The 19,622-nt window shown below is 45.0% G+C and overlaps 1 protein-coding gene across 2 annotated transcripts in view; it reads left to right on the top strand.

Moving 5' to 3' along the window:
• Window positions 1-2,540: 2,540 nt before the first annotated feature.
• HEATR5A (HEAT repeat containing 5A) overlaps window positions 2,541-19,622 on the top strand; it is a 277,562-nt gene continuing 260,480 nt past the window's right edge. For both annotated transcript variants that reach the window (XM_077464810.1, XM_077464809.1), the window contains exons 1-3: window positions 2,541-2,806; window positions 17,617-17,828; window positions 18,677-18,785. In XM_077464810.1, coding sequence (XP_077320936.1) covers window positions 2,687-2,806; window positions 17,617-17,828; window positions 18,677-18,785 — 441 coding nt within the window. In that variant the 5' untranslated portion in view covers window positions 2,541-2,686. The remainder of the gene's footprint in view (window positions 2,807-17,616; window positions 17,829-18,676; window positions 18,786-19,622) is intronic.

The raw sequence follows: 19,622 nt of genomic DNA, 5'->3' as shown, positions 1-19,622 counted from the left end.
AATGCATGCCAATATTCTGTTTGCTTTGTTGGCAGCAGCTTGGCATTGCAGATGTTCTCCCCCTAGTGTATAGATTGCATTCATATTTTTGCCACCCACATGCATTATTTTACATTTTTCTACATTAAACCTCATTTGCCATGTAGTTGCCCACCCCATTAATTTGTTCAGATCTTTTTGTAAGGTTTCCATATCCTGAAGAAGTTATTGCCCTGCTTAGCTTAATATCGTCTGCGAATACAGAGACTGAACTGTTTACCCCATCCTCCAGGTTGTTTATGAACAAATTAAATACCCTAGAGGACCCCACTACCCACCCCTGACCATTCTGAGTACTTCCCATTTATCACCACTCTCTGAACTCACCCTTGTAGCCAGTTTTCAATCCATGTACTCACCCTATGGTCCATGCCAATGGACGTTATTTTGTACAGTAAATGTTCATGTATAGCCCCCTGTCCCTGATTTTGAGGAACTGTCCCTGATTTGGAACAATGTCCCTCTTTCCTTCATTCCTCCTCATTTGTCCCTCATTTTGGTCTGATCCTCATAGTTGTATACAAAATGCACTTGTTAGCTATCAAAAAGTGTTTGCCAGAGCTAAACCTTTCATCTGATTTATAAATTGCTGCATTTGTAAATTCCAAAAGCCAATAAAGGAATAGTAGTGGTAAAAAAGCACTTGTGGGTTTACCCAATCTTGTTTACACTGTACACAAATTACATTTACCGTATTTATCGCCGTATAACACGCACCCCAAGTTTAGGAGGGAAGTTAAAAGAAAAAAACTTTTAGGAGGGAAGTTTAAGGAAAAAAACTTACATTTAAATGCCCATTAATGCAGCCTTGTCAGTGTCATTTGCAGCCTTGCATTGCAGCCTTGTCAGTCATTTGCAGCCTTTCATTGCAGCCTTGTCAGTCATTTGCAGCCTTGTCAGTGCTGCCGAGATACAGAGTGGATGTCCTGTGTATCTCGGCGGCGCTCGGTAGCTCTATGCGGCCGAAAGCCGCCAAGAGCGGCAGAGAAGTTTAGAAATGGTGGGGGATCAGCGTATAACACGCACCCACAATTTTAAGGGGAAGAAAGTGTGTGTTATACGCCGATAAATATGGTATGTCCTTCTTCTTCCCACAAATAGAGGTTTTTTTTGGTTGTATTTGGTCACCTCTGCAGTTTTATTTTTTGCGCTACTAAAATTTTGAAAAAATAACAACAGCATTTTTTACTTTCTGCTATAAAACATCCAATAAAAAAGGAAAAAATCGAATTTCTTCAACAGTTTAGGCCAATATGTATTCTGGTTCATGTTTTTGGTAGAAAAAATCCCAATAAAGCCTCATACACACGATAGGACTTTGTGCAAATTTTCCTTTGGATTTTTGTACAAAGGGCGTTGGCCCTGAACTTGTATTGCATACACACGGCAGGACTTTTTCAGCCAACTTTCACCAAATCACATGTTTTTTCTGCTCTTTACCGTCACCTTTGGTCAACTTCTGTATTGTTGTCTGATCTTTTGCATTGGTTCTGAGCATGCGTGTTTGTACTTTGTACAAAAGTCCTATGGTTTTCTGTACACACGATCAGACTTTGCTCCATCAGACTTTTGTTGCTGGAAAGTTTGTCAGTTCGCACAGCCAACAAAAGTCTGGTGAAAACCGAAAAAGTTTGACCGATGGAGCATACACACGGTCGGATGTTGCCTCAAAACTGCTAATTTGCATGTTTGTTGTCAAAAAGTCTGATTGTGTGTATGGGCCTTTAGCGTATATTGATTGGTTTGTGCAAAAGTTATAGCATCTAATTATTTTCTTATTAGTAATGGTGGTGATCAGCGTCTTATAGCGGGACTGCAAAATTGCGGCGAACAATCAGACACTAACTGACACTTTTTTGGGAACCAGTGACAGTAATACTGTGATCAGTGCTAAAAATATGCAGTCACTTTACTAATGACACTTGCTGAGAAGGGGTTAACATCAAAGGCGATCAAAGGGTTAAATGCGTGAATAACATGTGTTACTGTGTGCTGCCTTTACTAAGCAATGTGCTTAGTAAAAAAGCAGCACATTGCTGATGTCAGAAGTTTGTTTACCTACACAGGGCTCTCTTTGGTAATCTCCAGAGCCGATTGGACCAATGAGCGGCTGGCAGACGCTTGATGCTGCAGCAAATCGCAGCACAGCCGGGGGAGTGGGGGCGTGCTCTCTACTCCATTCCACGGATAACGCACCAGGTACGTGCTCTAGTGCAGCGCAGCCGCCCTGCTGCAGTATATTTGCTATGGGCGGTCGTTAAACATGTGTGCAGAAGATGCAAAAACCGGCTCTGGCAGTGAAAGGGTTAAAGGTAATAAAAATAAAAATCAGTGGAGGTCACATGTTCCCTGTGGAGAGTGGAGCTCCACTCCGCAGCCAGATATAATAGGAAACAGAAGAGTCTGACTGCGGAGTGGAGCTTCATATTTGAGGGGAAGCACGAGACCTCCACTCCACTTTTTTTTTTCTTTTAGGTCACATGCTTCCTGTAAAACTTGGAGCTCCACTCGGCAGCCAGACCTCCTTGCACCTAGCCGTGGACTTGACAGGTCTTGCAGACGATTGCCGATAGAAGGGCTGGAGTTCTTGGCAGACCTGTGCGCAGAGCCCAGATGTGATTGTCACGGCTTTTTTTTTAACCTAGGAATGGAGCGCTCGGAGCAGCTGCAGCTGCTGGATGTGTCTATCTTGGAGGAGCCACAGCGGGCTCTGCGTGTATTAGAATGGCTCCAGTATCTGAGGATGGTGCTGCCCGTCACAGCTCGGGTAATGAGGAGGGGGCGGGGTACTGCAGCTTGTGAGGGGCAAAAACTGCAGCTGGGGTGACCACACTGTCCTGAGGGGACACAACTACAGCTGGGGTGACCATAGTGTACTGAGGGGGACACAACAGCAGCTGGGGTGACCATAGTGTACTGAGGGGCCACAACTGCAGCTGGGGTGACCACCACACTGTCCTGAGGGGACACAACTGCAGCTGGGGTGACCACCACACTGTCCTGAGGGGACACAACTGCAGCTGGGGTGACCAAAACACTGTCCTGAGGGGACACAACTGCAGCTGGGGTGACCACCATACTGTCCTGAGGGGACACAACTGCAGCTGGGGTGACCATAGTGTACTGAGGGGCCACAACTGCAGCTGGGGTGACCACCACACTGTCCTGAGGGGACACAACTTCAGCTGGGGTGACCATAGTGTACTGAGGGGCCACAACTGCAGCTGGGGTGACCACCACACTGTCCTGAGGGGACACAACTTCAGCTGGGGTGACCATAGTGTACTGAGGGGCCACAACTGCAGCTGGGGTGACCACCACACTGTCCTGAGGAGACACAACTGCAGCTGGGGTGACCATAGTGAACTGAGGGGCCACAACTGCAGCTGGGGTGCCCATAGTGTACTGAGGAGACACAACTGCAGCTGGGGTCACCACCACACTGTCCTGAGGAGACACAACTGCAGCTGGGGTGACCATAGTGAACTGAGGGGCCACAACTGCAGCTGGGGTGCCCATAGTGTACTGAGGAGACACAACTGCAGCTGGGGTCACCACCACACTGTCCTGAGGAGACACAACTGCAGCTGGGGTGACCATAGTGTACTGAGGTGCCACAACTGCAGCTGGGGTGACCACACTGTCCTGAGATGCCACAACTGCAGCTGGGGTGACCACACTGTCCTGGGGAGCCACAACTGCAGCTGGGGTGACCACACTGTACCGAGGGGCCACAACTACAACTGGGGTGACCACTATAGTGTACTGAGGGGCCACAACTGCAGCTGGGTTGACCACCACACTGTACTGAGGGGCCACAACTGCAGATGGGGTGACCACACTGCACTGAGGGGACACAACTGGTGGGTGCCTGCAAGGGTCCTCCATCTGTCATGTGTGCTGGGAAATAATAATAATTGAAAATTGTATCCAATACTTACTGTAATTTTCCTTTCCTGACAGACTCCATGGCAGTCAACCTGCCTCCTCTCCAATGCTATAAAACTCCATTCCTATAAATTTGAGCTCACAGCCAGAGACTGCATTCCTTTTTTTGCTTTCCTCATTGGACCTACAAGCAATGCACTTAAGTTTACGGATGTCCAAAATCGATCGAGGTTGGCTTCAGGCATACGTTTCCAGTGGTGTCAGGATAGCCCAGGGCCCAGCCTTGGGTGGTGGGTGTGTGGCTTCAGGCCTATGTGTGCAGTAGTGGGGATGGCCTGGGTATGCCTAGGAGTGAAGGATCGACTGGCAAGGTCTGAAGCTTCCAAATTCCATGACAGTGGTTTTTGTGTACATGTCTGTTTTTTGTCATTGTCCCCCCTCATGCTATTTCTGGTCATAAAAAAAGTAAACGAAGAGGCACCTCTGGGTGTAGAGATAACATACACTTCAATTATAAAAACCTATTTAATACAGGCAACTCACATTTTGAATGTGACGTATGAGCATTCAGTCACTTTAAAAGCTGAGCATGGATGTGGTCATCTGAAAATGTAAGTGGAAGATGAATAATAAAAATAAAGAACATTTTTTTAAATTATTTCCCCAGTTGTCTTCCAGGACAGCCCTTGAGAGATGGAGTCCCTCCCATCGACCCAGAAAACACATTGCCACAGTTCAAAAGGCGGTCCTTCAGGTCCCTGGCCAGTCATTTGTGTTTCCTCCATCGGAGGAAATGTTGCCAGGAACCAGGAGGATGGCGCAGGTTTCCCCCGAGAGCGGTGTCATTTTCTTTTTTTTTTTTTTTTTTCCCTGCTCTGCTTTCTGTGCCAACAGCGGTGGGGGTCGGAGACGCCGTTGTGTCATTTCCGGCGGAACTGCGTCATCGCTGTGTACCGAGACTTCCAGTTCCGGGTCTCTGGAGGTACAGGGAGGAAAAGGTAAGCCCACGCTGTGCCTGTGTGATCGCGTCCAGCTATACCGGACTAGCGGCGGGATCCAGAACTCGAGGGGGACCATGGAGGCTAATCCCCAGGACACTCCGGTGGAGGCAGGCATCAGTCAAACCCAGGTAGGCTGCTGGGCAAGCCATTACTCTGGTGTTTAATGGGTATTTGTGGTGGTGGTAAGGCTGGGACCTGTAGTACCCCATGGTGGTGGTCACCTAACAGTCCAGGAGATTTTGCGGTGGTGGTGCAGCACGTGTGTTTTTTAGGAGGGATAAAATACTAAGGATGCCTATTCTCTGTTTCAGGCTAAGGAGGCCCCAAGGGAAGACAAATCAGGCCGCAAAAAGTGCCCTAATTGTGGAAGTAGACTGTCTTCAGGCTCTAGCAAAGCCTTATGCAAACAGTGTATTGCAGGCATTGTTAAGACAGAGGCAGACTCCCCCCTTGGCTGAATTCCTTGGCTCCTTTAAAGAGGAGATGGCATCAACTTTTAAATCTCTCCGGGATTTAATTACGGATGTAGGTACAGCTGCTTCCCCCAGTAGAGTGACTACAATCTTATCCTCACCATGCCTTACAACACCCAGCTCCAGGGAGCCCCGTATAGTCAGTGAGCATAGCCCCGCGTTAGTTAGTCCTGAATCCTCTGATGTAGATTCAGACCAGGATGAGGATCAGGCTGTAGCTAACAAAGGCGCAAGATATAAGCTATCTCTTGAGGAAGTGGAAGAGCTATTGAGGGCCATTTATGATACGCTGGAAATTGATGAAAAAGAGACTCAATTAACCAGACATGATCAAATGTATGAGGCTCTGGGGAAAAAGAAGGCTAAAGTTTTTTCCAATACATAAAGTGTTTTCTGACTTGGTCCTTAAGGAATGGTCCAAGCCAGATAAGGTCTTCTTTCCCAATTCATTAAAAAGATTTCCTTTTGCTGAGAGCCCAGAGGCGGTCTGGAATAAAAATCCTAAACTCCTCTATCTAAAGTCTCTAAACAGTCTGACCTAGCCTTTGAGGACATGGGTTATTTAAAGGATCCAATGAAATGAAGGACAGACTTAGTCCTAAAGAGGGCTTGGGATGCTTCTACGGCAGGTTTGAAACTAGCTCTAGCTACATCTTGTGTGGCTAGAAATCTGGAGTTCTGGTTATCACAACTGCAGGAACATCTTAAAGCAGGCACTCCCAAGGGCTGAACTATTAAAAACCTTTTTTATGCTTTTTAAAGCCAGGAGTTTCATTTCTAATGCCTCCACTGATTCCGTTAAGTTCACGGCTAAGTCTGCAGCACTCTCGGTGGCAGCTAGGAGAGCAGTATGGTTGAAAACTTGGGGAGGAGACACGGCGTCAAAAACTCGCCTGTGCAGTGTCCCTTTTACAGGAGACCTAGTCTTCTAGCCTGAATTAGATGCTGCCTTAGAAAGGATGGCGGATAAAAAGAAAACCTTTCCCACAAAAAAGGAAAATTTTCAAAGGAAATTTTTTCGTCCCTCAAAGGAACCCTCAAAAACAGAGAAATGAGTTCAAACCCAAAAAGCACTGGACGGGACAAAAAGGGGGCATACTTTTTAACCGCACCAAACCTCCAAGCCCCAGTGACGTCAGGTTTCCTGTGGGGGGAAGGTTATCGAACTTTCTTCCACAGTGGGAAAGGATAACCTCAAAAAAGTTTGTCCTAAATATAATAAAAAGAGGTTTCACAGACGCCCACCCTCAAAATTTCTCGAAATAAAACGGAGTCGATCAGAAAAGGCCAGGACCTTACCATTACTGATAGGGGAGATGGTGGATCAAGAGGTATTGACACCAGTCCCCATTCTCTCATATTTTTGTGGTAAAAAAGTCGTCTGGGAAGTTCAGACTGATCATGAACCTCCGTCCTCTGAATCTCTCCATCCGTTACAAAAAGTTTCGGATGGAGTCCATTTATTCAATAAAGAATCTCCTGGACTTAAAGGATGCCTATCTGTATATTCCTATAAAGAAGGAATGCCAAAAATTTCTTCGGATGGCGATTCAGATAGATGCAAAGATATATCATTTTTAGTGCAGAGCACTTCCATTCGGACTGTTATCCTCCCCGAGAATCTTTACCATTTATCTTTACTTGCTACTAACAGCTCACTCGGAAAACAAGCTCTCTCAGGACTTGGAACTAAAACAGCTCAGCCTGAGTCAGCTAAGGTGGATTGTCAGTCGGTAAAAATCCTAAACTATCCCTACACAGGAGATCCTGTACCTAGATTATAAGATCATGTCTGTAGATTAGACAATAGTACTACCGGAAGAAAAGATTTTGAATCCGTGCCACAAAATCTCTTTTCTCCAAAGCTGCCCCAAGTGTACAGTAAGAGAGGTCATGTCAGTGTTGGGTCTCATGACAGCAGCCATTCTGGCTGTACAATGGGCCAGGTTCCATCAAAGGAACATTCAGAGGTTCTTGTTAGAACACTTGAAAGGCAGGAATCTGGAAGAAGAGGTCTCGATCCCCCGATTTAAAGTAAAGCATTCCCTTTGGTGGTGGAAGGATGCAGGGAACCTAAACAAGGGGGTTCTCTGGGTCTTGCCTATCACATCCACACTGACCACGGATGCGAGCAGTTGGGGCTGGGGGGCCCATCTCAACTCGACCTGGGCCCAGGGCAGGTGGACTCCAGAAGAGAGACATTTCTCCAATTGGAAGGAGCTAGCAGCGATCCTCAGAGCTATACTAGCTTTTCAGACCACGATACAGGGTCACCATCTACAAGTCCGCTCAGACAATGTGAGGGCTGTAGCTTATATAAACAAACAGGGAGGTACCAGAAGTCCTTGTTTAATGTTGTTGGCCAGGCACATTTTTCAGTGGGCAGAATCCGATCTAAGGTCCGTTTCTGCAATACACTTGAAAGGGGAACTGAACAACACTGCAGACTTCTTGAGCCGACAACGAGTTTTGAATCAAGAATGGTCGCTACATCCAGAGGTGTTCAATCTCATAGCAGCTCACTGGGGAAGGCCAGTAGTGGATGTTTTTGCAAATAGGGAGAATGGAAAAGTTCCCAATTTTTACTCTCTATGCCCAGGGGATCTCCCTTTGGCAGCAGATGCCTTACAGACTCCATGTACTTTCAGCTTGGCGTATGCATTTTCTCCACTTCACCTCATCCCAAGGGTTCTAGCGAATTTTCTTTCAGAGGAAACGTGCTTAATTCTAGTGGCACCGTTTTGGCCCAAAAGACCATGGTTTACAACAGGGATATGCAATTAGTGGACCTCCAGCTGTTTCATAACTACAAGTCCCATGAGGCATAGCAAGACTCTGACAGCCACAAGCATTACACCCAGAGGCAGAGCACGATGGGACTTGTAGTTTAGCAACAGCTGGAGGTCCGCTAATTGCATATCCCTGTTTTACAATGTTGCTGCAGTTGATAGACCACCCTCCCCTGAGACTTCCCTGCAGACAGGATCTCCTGTCACAGGGACCTCTTTTCATCCACGAGTAACCACGCTGAACCTCTCAGCATGGTTACTGAGGAAGAAATTTTGAGGAGTAAGGGCCTGACCGAGTAATTCAGACATTACTACAGAGTAGGAAGCCAACCACCAGAGCTATTTATAGAAAAGTCTGGAGAAAATTTAATAGTTGGCTGGCTAGCTGTGTGGAAAAAACACGGATAAAGTTAATATCCTTTAGTTTCTACAAGAGGGACTAACTCCTAGTACTATTAAGGTTCAGATAGCTGCTCTAAGTGTGTACCTAGAGACGGTTACAGGAGGATCCTTTCATCTCTAGGTTTTGTAAAGCGATCTCTAGACGTAAACCAGTCAGAGTCAACAAAGCTCCTTCTTGGGATTTAGCTGTACTGAAAGCGTTCTTAAGTTCACCTTTTGAACCTATATCAGAGGCCTCTTTAAGACTGATTACATTCAAGACAGTACTTCTTGTGGCAATCACTTTAGCCCGTAGGGTTAGTGAGATACAAGCCTTTTCTATTAGAGAGCCATTCCTACAGATTTTAGAAGACAGAGTCGTTCTAAAGACACACCCTGGGTTCTTACCAAAAGTGGCATCTAGTTTCCACAGGTCACAGGACATTGTTCTTCCTTCTTTCTGCCAGAATGCATCAAATGAGAAAGAGGAAAGATTTCAATTATTAGACGTTCTGTTTTCCGGTCAACGTAAGGGACAGAGGGCTTCAAAGGCCACCATAGCTAGATGGATTAGGCTAGCTATAACAGAGGGTTAAAGTGCAATGAACAAAGATCCTCCTGGGGGTATTAGTGCCCATTCCACAAGGGCATTAGTGGCATCCTGGGCAGAAAGGGCTATTGCCACTCCGGAGCAAATATGTAAAGCAGCCACATGGTCAAGCTTCTCCACCTTTACAAGACATTATCGACTGGACCTAATGTCCAGTCAGGATCAGGCTTTTGGGAGGAAAGTCCTCCAGGCTGTGGTCCTCCCTAATCTGGTGAGTTCTTGGGGATCCTCTCAAGGGCTGTCCTGGAAGACAACTGGGGAAAACCAGAGTTAGTACTTACCGGTAACTCCTTTTCCAGTGGTCTTCCAGGACAGCACGATCCCACCCTTTTTCTCTTATAATGTTGATATAACGACGATATTTCTCAAATAATTTATAAGACAACTATCGCCCTGTTTCCTATAAATACAAGCGCCAAAGAGGTGAAACTCAAAATCCTAAAAACAATTGCAGCTGCTGCTTACAGACACATTCGCAAGAATAATGGCACACTTAATAGTTTACTTAAATCTCTAACCGCACAGATTTAGCAGTGCTGATCAATTGTTTGTATATATAATTGTTTTCTGTGCAACACACAATCAAACAGTGTAATCTATATACTATATAAATATATGGGGAATAAATCTAATTGTTCCAACTAGTCCATAAAATGAAGTCCATAAAAATAAGCAAATACAGTGCCTTGCGAAAGTATTCGGCCCCCTTGAACTTTTCAACCTTTTGCCACATTTCAGGCTTCAAACATAAAGATAAAATTTTTTTATTTTTTGTGAAGAATCACCAACAAGTGGGACACAATTGTGAAGTGAAACAAAATCTATTGGATTTTTGAAACTTTTTTTAACTAATAAAAAAAATAAAGTGGGGCGTGCAAAATTATTCGGCCCCCTTGCGTTAATACTTTGTAGAGCCACCTTTTGCTGCGATTACAGCTGCAAATCACTTGGGGTATGTCTCTATCAGTTTTGCACATTGAGAGACTGAAATTCTTACCCACTCTTCCTTGCAAACCAGCTCGAGCTCAGTGAGGTTGAACAGCAGTTTTCAGCTCTTTCCACAGATTCTCAATTGGATTCAGGTCTGGACTTTGACTTGGCCATTCTAACACCTGGATACGTTTATTTGTGAACCATTCCTTTGTAGATTTTGCTGTATGTTTGGGATCATTGCCTTGTTGGAAGATAAATCTCCGTCCCAGTTTCAGGTCTTTTGCAGACTCAGGTTTTCATCCAGAATGGTCCTGTATTTGGCTGCATTCATCTTCCCCTCAATTTTAACCATCTTCCCTGTCCCTGCTGAAGAAAAGCAGGCCCAAACCATGATGCTGCCACCACCATGTTTGACAGCGGGGATGGTGTGTTGAGGGTGATGAGCTGTGTTGCTTTTACGCCAAACATATCGTTTTGCATTGTGGGCAAAAAGTTTGATTTTGGTTTCATCTGACCAGAGCACCTTCTTCCACATGTTTGGTGTGTCTCCCAGGTGGCTTGTGGCAAACTTTAGACAAGACTTTTTATGGATATCTTTGAGAAATGGCTTTCTTCTTGCCACTCTTCCATAAAGGCCAGATTTGTGCAGTGTACGACTGATTGTTGTCCTATGGGCAGACTCTCCCACCTCAGCTGTAGTTCTCTGCAGTTCATCCAGAGTGATCATGGGCCTCTTGGCTGCATCTCTGATCAGTCTTCTCCTTGTCTGAGCTGAAAGTTTAGAGGGACGGCCAGGTCTTGGTAGATTAGTGGTCTGATACTCCTTCCATTTCAAAATGATCGCTTGCACAGTGCTCCTTGGGATGTTTAAAGCTTGGTAAATCTTTTTGTATCCAAATCCGGCTTTAAACTTCTCCACAACAGTATTACGGACTTGCCTGGTGTGTTCCTTGGTCTTCATGATGCTCTCTGCGCTTTCAACAGAACCCCGAGACTATCACAGAGCAGGTGCATTTATACAGAGACTTGATTACACACAGGTGGATTCTATTTATCACCATCAGTCATTTAGGACAACATTGGATCATTCAGAGATCCTCGCTGAACTTCTGGAGTGAGTTTGCTGCACTGAAAGTAAAAGGGCCGAATAATTTTGTACGCACCACTTTTCAGTTTTTTATTTTGCTAAAAAAGTTTACAATATCCAATAGATTTCATTCCACTTCACAATTGTGTCCCACTTGTTGGTGATTCTTCACAAAAAATTAAAATGTTATATTTTTATGTTTGAAGCCTGAAATGTGGCAAAAGGTTGAAAAGTTCAAGGGGGCCGAATACTTTCGCAAGGCACTGTATGTGTAGTCCATATATCGCTCTACAAAACACGATATTGACACAGAATCCACATATAAGAAGAAAAATCCCTTTCTTTCTGGAAGAACCAGGGATACAGTGAGAAAGCCACCAAGAAGAACCACCTCCACGCGTGCAGCAGAATGCGCCTCCCCCCCCCCCCCCTTTGGTAATACTCTTACCGGAATCCCCCAGTTATACTGGCGTATCTGTACTTCAGCTTTGGTATAAGTCCCTGTTGTTTTCTTCACCTATAGGTTTATATCATCTCAGTATCTCAATACAAGCATATAAATACAAATGGACATAGCTTAATCCTGTAAAAACACTGATTTGTTTATTATTAATCCTTAAAAATTCCCCTAAGGGTATGCACTTACAAAAGATAACAAAAACGGTTCACATATCATCATTTAATGTCACAGCGCCCGATCTATGCAGACTTCTACCGCTCACTGCAGCTTGTCACGGCTGGCTGAAACCAATGGGAGACACATCCGCCTATCTGGGAACACTGCCGTTGTCTAGCTCGTCGTGTGGCTCCATCCTGACGCGTTTCGTCATTCAGCCATCATCTGAGACCCTCCACGGCCGGCGTGTGTGCCACTTCCTGGCCACTAGCGGCTACAGTGCCTCAGCTTGATGGACTATAAGATGACCACATCCATGCTCAGCTTTTAAAGTGACTGAATGCTCATACATCATATCCAAAATGTGAGTTGCCTGTATTAAATACGCTTTTATAATTAAAGTGTATGTTATCTCTACACCCAGAGGCTTCCTATTTGCTTTTTTTTTTCCACAGACTTTGGAACATGGTTTCTGTCCTTTACTGATGGCAGCCCTGGATATGGAGCTCCTGGTTTTAAATGCTTTATTTTGTTCTACTGAACAGCAGCTTTTATATTTATAATCATACGGATCTTAACATAATATGGACTCTCATTAATATAATTGGATTCTTGGTTTCAATTGGTGAGAGACTGGTGGACATTGGGAAAAATCTTTGACCCGGTTTTTGCATACTTTACTTGTGTATTGTTCCTGGTCCTGTTTTTCTTTTCTTTACTTTACGGCTCATGTGTAAGGTAAAATCTACAGGTTTGGAAATATAAGTTTGTAAATGGATAGAAAATTGGCTAAAAGACAGAATTCAGAGAGTAGTGATGAATGATTCTTACTCTGAATGGGCTAAGGTTATCAGTGGTGTACCCCAAGGTTCAGTGCTGGGACCCTTACTTTTTAACATCTTTACAAATGATATTGGGTCTGGGATCAAAAGTAAAATTTTTGTCTTTGCAGATGACACCAAGCTATGCAGTGGAATAGCGTCCTTACAGGATGTCTCAAATTTACAAGCCGACCTCAATGCACTGTCTAATTGGGCGACTATGTGGCAGATGAGATTTAATGCTGATAAATGTAAAGTTATGCACTTGGGGGCTAAGAATATGCATGCATCATACATGCTAGGGGGAGTACAACTGGGGGAATCCATAGTGCAGAAGGATCTGGGGGTTTTGGTAGATAATAAGCTCAATAACAGCATGCAATGCCAAGCTGCTGTTTCCAAAGCGAGCAAAGTCCTTTCTTGTATTATGAGAGTTATGGACTCCAGAGAGAGAGATATAATTTTGCCCCTGTACAAATCATTAGTAAGACCTCACCTGGAATATGCAGTTCAGTTTTGGACACCAGTTCTCAAAAAGGATATCGGGGAACTGGAGAAAGTGCAGAGAAGGGCAACCAAACTGATAAGAGGCATGGAGGAGCTCAGCTATGAGGAGAGATTAGAGGAACTAAATTTTATTCACTCTTGAGAAGAGGAGAATAAGGGGGGATATGATCAACATGTTCAAATATATTAGGGGTCCATATAGTGAACTTGGTGTTGAGTTATTCTCTGTACGGTCAACCCAGAGGACACGGGGGCACTCTTTACATCTAGAGGAAAAGAGATTTCATCTTCAAGTACGGAAAGGTTTCTTCACAGTTAGAGCTGTGAAAATGTGGAATAGACACCCGCCAGAGGTAGTTCTGGCCAGCTCAGTAGATTGCTTTTAGAAAGGCCTGGATACTTTCCTGAATGTACATAATATAACTGAGTACTAACATAGGTAAAGTTGATCCAGGGAAAATCCGATTGCCTCTTGGGGGGTCAGGAAGGAATTTTTTTTTCCCCTGCTGTAGCAAATTGGAGCATGCTCTGCTGGGGTTTATTTCGCCTTCCTCTGGATCAATTGTGGGCATAAAATTGAGTGTATTGGATTGTACGATTATTTTTTATTTTATTTATTTGTTTTTAAGGTTGAACTGGATGGACTTGTGTCTTTTTTTCAACCTGACTAACTATGTACTGTAGGATCGTCAACTATTTGTCCTCCAGGGTGCCATGGGCAGGTCACCGCCTCCGTGTGTCCAGCCCTCTTGCTCTAGGTACGTGGAGGTGTGAGGAGGAGGGGGGTGCCAGGTCCACGTTTGGATGGACATATGCCCTAATGTCCTGCTTTTTCCTACCCTTCTTTTATTAGCCCTTCCAGGTTGGATCGGCAGTTCACTGTACGAGACAGCGGGGGGGACCTTACTAGGCCACAATGTCAACCTTCCTTATCTAGGTCCAGACGTAACTCTCCGTCTAGGACCCATCAGCGGAGGAGATGTTCCCATTTCTCCTCCAGACACCACACCCACCGTCATGACAGCCACTCTGATTGCAGAGCCTGCTGGGGGTGTGGGACACAAGTCCCAGAGGGCAAGTCTATGTGCGACTCATGTTATGCCCAGGTGATTGGGGAGTGGGGGAAAGAGACTGAAAGCCAACATATGGAGTCAACATATGGAGTCGCTATGTAAGCGTGTGGTGCAGCATTTCCTGAAGGAGTGGGGTACAACCCGCACGCTTAGCCAGTTTATCAGGCTCCCTGCCTGACGAGGTCCAGGAGGAGCCAGGCCTATCCCAGTCTTATGACGCATCTCCCGAGTTGTCAGATGCCCTTCCACTCCCCTGGCTAAACAAAGGAAATCCTTTAAGCATCTGGGGAAGGAGCGCTTTAATTTCCCTCTCCTTTCAGAGACGAGGGATATTATTGATGAAGAATGGAGCAAAGTAGAAAAGAAAACTTCTTTGTCAAGCAAAACCTCAAGATTATACCCTTTCAAGGCAGAGGAAGTGAAGCATCTGGGAAACGCTCCCCTGGGAGACAGAGCATTGATGTGATTAGCCAAACATGTCACTCTTCCTTTAGAGGACGCTATATCCTTTAAGGACGGGCTTGAGAGGAGAAAAGATCAAGACCTCAAGAGGATATATGGGCTAGCTGGTATGGCTTGTAAATCCGCTTTGGCCCTTGCGGCCATGTCCAAGGCGATGAAAGCTTGGATAGAAAATATGGACTCCGTGCTAAGGGCATTCCTGAAGAACTGACCAGGGGCTCGGCAGTCCAGGAATTGAAGCTTCTATCGACCTGATCTGCTTGTTGACTCGGACTATGCTATCCTCTGTCTTGGCTAAGCTGGCTTTATGGTTACGTCCTTGGCTCGCTGATCCAGCATCTAAGTAAGCCTGGTGTAGGATCCCCTCTGAAGGGCCCTCTTTGGCAACAGGCTGGATAGCACCATAGCCCAGGCCACGGGTGGGAAGTCTGGCTTCTCGGCCAGAAGAGGCCCAAGCGGAGAAGACACAGTACTGAGCGGTCAAGAGAAGCACGCTCTTACAGGCCCGGCCGTTATTCCAGAAGGAATTAGAACAGAGGTCAGACACCCTTCCAAAGCCCGATAAGAGCCAGGCATCCAGCAGACGTGAGCCATCTAAGTCAATTTGAGATTGGGCCTGCCCAGGCGGTTGGAGTGGGGGCGCATCTGCTTCTCTTCCAGCATGTCTGGGTGGCCTCAATCTCGGACTGTTGGTCCAGCAAGATGGTCTCTACAGGCCACACATGGTCCTTCACCAGTACTCTTCCCCCCCCGATTTATTTTTACTCTGCTACCATGGTCAGAAGAAAAGAAGCAGGTGTTACTGTCCTATGTGGATTCGCTGATGGCACAGGGAGCCATGGTGCCTGCCTTGAAAGGTGAAGAGTTCCAAGGGGTCCCTTCTTAGTGCTAAAGAGTAACGGTTCATGGCGCCCTGTGATGGACCTAACTTGCTTAAAGAAGTTTAAAAAACAGGAAAGATTCAAAATGGAAACTCGTTCTACCATCCAGAAAGTCGTGCAGCCAGGCGATTGGCTAGTCACAATCGACTTAAAGAATTACTTTTTCCATGTGCCTGTAGCAGAAGAATTCCGCAAATATCTCCAGTTCAGGGTCAGGCAAGAAAGTCTACAGTTCTCCTGCCTCTCTTTTTTGGGCAGACAACTTCACCACAAGTCTTTTCAAAAGTAGGGATGCGCCCGATGTTCAAGTTGAACTTGCGTACGTTCGTTCGCCGAGTAGCAAACAATTTGGGGTCTTAGCGGCAAATTCGAAAGCCATTTAAAACGACTCACAGCTGTAATGAATTGTCGGGTCTCGGCAATACAGATAAGTCATTGAAAAAAAACACGTGGGGGTCCCCCCCAAAATCCATACCAGGCTCTTTGGGTCTGGTATGGATTTTAAGGGGAACCCCGCTCAATAAAAAAATTGTGGGCGGGGGCCCAAATCCATACCAGACCCTTATCCGAGCACGCAACCTGGCAGGTTGCAGGAAAAGAGGGAGGGTGAGAGAGTGCCTCCCCCTCTCCTGAACCGTACTAGGCCACATGCCCTCAACATGGGGAGGGTGCTTTGGGGTAGCCCCCCAAGCACCTTATCCCCATGTTAAGGGTACAAAGGCCTTATCCCCACAACCCTTGCCCAGTAGTTGTGGGGCTCTGTGGGTGGAGGCTTATCGCAATCTCGAAGACCCCTTCAACCACTTCCATACCTGGCCTATTCTGGCACTTCTCTCCTACATGTAAAAATCATCATTATTTTGCTAGAAAATTACTCAGAACCCCCAAATATATATATCTCATTTCTTTTTTAGCAGATGCCCTAGGGAATAAAATGGCGGTCATTGAAACTTTTCTATCTCGCATGGTATTTTTACACCTCTCTCAAACTACAAAACCAAACAATTATTCACTGGTTTAATTTGTATATATAATTTATTTATTATTATATATATTTTTTTATTTTTATTTTTTTTGATGGTGAGGGCAGTTCTTTGTGCTGCAAGACTCATGCAGGCGCTCCCCCCCCCCCCCCCCCCCCGAGCTGGGTTGTGTGCGTTGTAATCCGTTAAATTGCTACTCCTAATGTTGTGTACACACGACCGGACATTTCGACAGCAAAGGTCCGTCGGAGCGAATCCGCCGAACAATTCGATCATGTGTGGGCTTCATCAGACCTTTGCTGCCGAAAAATCTGACGAACTTTAGAAATAGAACATGTTTTAAAATTTTTCCGCTGGAACCAGTTCCCATCGAGAAATCCGTTCGTCTGTATGCTAGTCCGACGGCCGTAAAGCGATGCTTTTTTTTTTTTTTTTTTTTTGTGGCGCTTTACCGTAGTTTTTGCGGGGAGTTTTTCGTCCGCTAGCGGGCACTTTTAACCCCCCGCTAGCAGCTGAAAAAGGGTTAAAACTACCTGCAAAGCGCCGCTTTGGCAGCGGTGCCCATTCAGTTTAATGGGCAGGAGCGGTGTATACACCATTCCTTCACTGCTCTAAGGATGCCGCTTGCAGGAGTTTTTTCTTTAACCTCCTGCCAGCGCATCACCTCAGTGTGAGAGCCCTCTGGCTTTCACTCTGAGGCAGCAGGGGAGCCGTTTTTCAGGCACTTTAAAGGTGCTATTTTTAGCCCAAAAGCGCCTGAAAAACGTCTGTGTGAAAGGGGTCTTAGGGTTTCCCTTAATTTTTTTTTTTTTTCAATTCCTCCTTTCTGTGATTTATATTGATATAAAAGTAACCTATAATTTTTGTAATGCTAAAGAGCAGTGATTCTTTAATATCAATTGCGGGATTTTCACTGTTCTATAAAGATGCTGAGATCTGTTCTTTGAGCAGTGGTAAAATAGAATGTACCCGATGGATGTTTCCACAGATTTTTGAAACTTTCACTTGTGAAATAATAATTGGCTACATTGAGCAGTAGTGGAATTAGCAAAGTGTTGGTTTCTGTTTTCAGGCCGAAGTAAAGCAGAATCAGAAGCAGTTGGTTGAGCAGTTGACTTTGATAATGATGGGCTCACCTGGACCTCCAGTTCGTCGACTTTTGGCACATAACTTTGCTGTGGTGTATAGTTCCGGAGATATGTTTTCCGCCTATGAGACAATTGATCGTTGTAATGAACTGATTCGAAGCAAGGATGATTCTCCTAGCGGCCTTCCCAACAAGCTGTATGTATACTTTTATTGTCCTAGAGTTTTAGCTTTCGCTCCTTCCTCCTCCTTCCTTCTCTTTTTTTTTTTTTTTTTTTTTTGAAGCTTGCTTTCATTCTTTACCCCAGAGTAATTCCAGTAATATCTAATGCATTCTTTCTGTTGGACCTGTCATCATTTTCAGGGCCGTCTTTAATATTGATTGGACCCTGGGCAAACATTTTCCTGGGCCCCCCGCCCCCCCATGCAGTTTCACTCCCCAACTGCTCTCAGACATATAATAAATAGCAGCTAAACTTAAAATCAATTTACTATATCAGATCAGGCAGAAAATGTGATTGTTTGCCAGCACTTAAAGCATATCATTACTGCTTACTGGCTGGTTGCTAGAGGTTACAGCACACATTATGGCTCACTGATTAGTTGCTAGAGGTTACAGCACATCATCTCCTCACTGCAGAGGAGCATGCTATACATATGAATGCTGCATTTATTTACATATCCATGCTGCCAGCCACAGTTTATTTACATATGAATTCTGGTTATTTACATGTAAACACAGGATCTGCAGGTGAGTCATCTGTACACAACAATATTGCAGATCTAGGCAGCATTAGTACCAACACTTCACACTGAGATATCGGGACGGGGGACAGGACTAAAACTTCAAGGGACAAGGGAATTTAAACTGGGATAATTGGTAAGTATGAGGCAGCTGCTATGGGCCCCAGAACAATGACAGGGCCCAGGGCAGCTGCCCCCTTTGCCCTGCCTTAAAGACGGCCCTGATCATTTTATCTTCATTGACACTAGATCATGAAATTCATTTCAGTAACCTTAGTTTTTATTTATATTTTATTATTTAGAGCTGCAGTTGCCTGTCTTGGAGCTTTGTATCAGAAGCTGGGTCGCCTTTTGGGAAGCACATTCAGTGAAACAGTTGCCAACCTTCTGAAAGTTTTGCGCAATGCAGAGGTAAAGTAAAACATTCAACCTTCAAAATCAGAAGATATAGTTGTGACAAAACACATGGTCAGCGGTTGTGTGCGTGATACTGTGTGTGGTCAGAGGTTGTGGGCATGATGCCGTGTGTGGTCACATTAAAAAGGGAATTTACTCCAGGGATAAAATGATTATTCTGCCACTTTATAAAACTCTAGTTCATCCACATCTGGAGTATTCCATCCAGTTCTGGTCACCAATCCTCAGAAGGGATATGCTGGCGCTGGGGAAATCTAGAGAATGACTAAATTAATATGGGTACTGGAGGACCTCGCTTATGAGGAATGATTACAAGCACTAAATTTACTCTCCCTGGAGAAGAGACACTTGAGAAGGGGATGTGATTGTGATGTACAAATATCTCAATGGTGATCCCAGCATAAGTATGAAACTTTTCAGTCCCAGGGCGTGTAAGAGAACACGTGGTCACATGATGAGACTGGAAGAGAAGCGGTTTAACCTTAAGCTGTGTAGGGTTTTTTTTTTTTACTGTCAGGGCGGAAATGATGTGGCACTCTCTTCAACAATGTGTGGTATTGGCAGGAAGTATGGATAATTGTATAAGACTCTTGGACTTGCATCTTAGCGAAAACAATACACGGGGATATGAGAAATTGATTTTTCTACACACGCACCTACACAGGTTGAACTCCTTACCAACGAAGCAGGCTGAATTTGGGTATAGGGTAAAAAAGGCCTCTTTAACCCCTCTAGATTCATAACAGCAAGTGTAAACATTATCTGATTAAACTTCCAGGTTTCGTGGGTACATTGGTGTCAAGGGCAGTAATAATAACCCCCATCATTGGA

This window comes from Lithobates pipiens, unplaced genomic scaffold (genome assembly GCF_037356315.1).
Source record: "Lithobates pipiens isolate NorthernLeopardFrog02 unplaced genomic scaffold, aLitPip1_a1.2 Scaffold_30, whole genome shotgun sequence".
Classification (NCBI taxonomy): Eukaryota; Metazoa; Chordata; class Amphibia; order Anura; family Ranidae; genus Lithobates; species Lithobates pipiens.
Note: the sequence above shows the minus strand (reverse complement) of the source record. Positions and strands in the feature narration are given on the sequence as shown.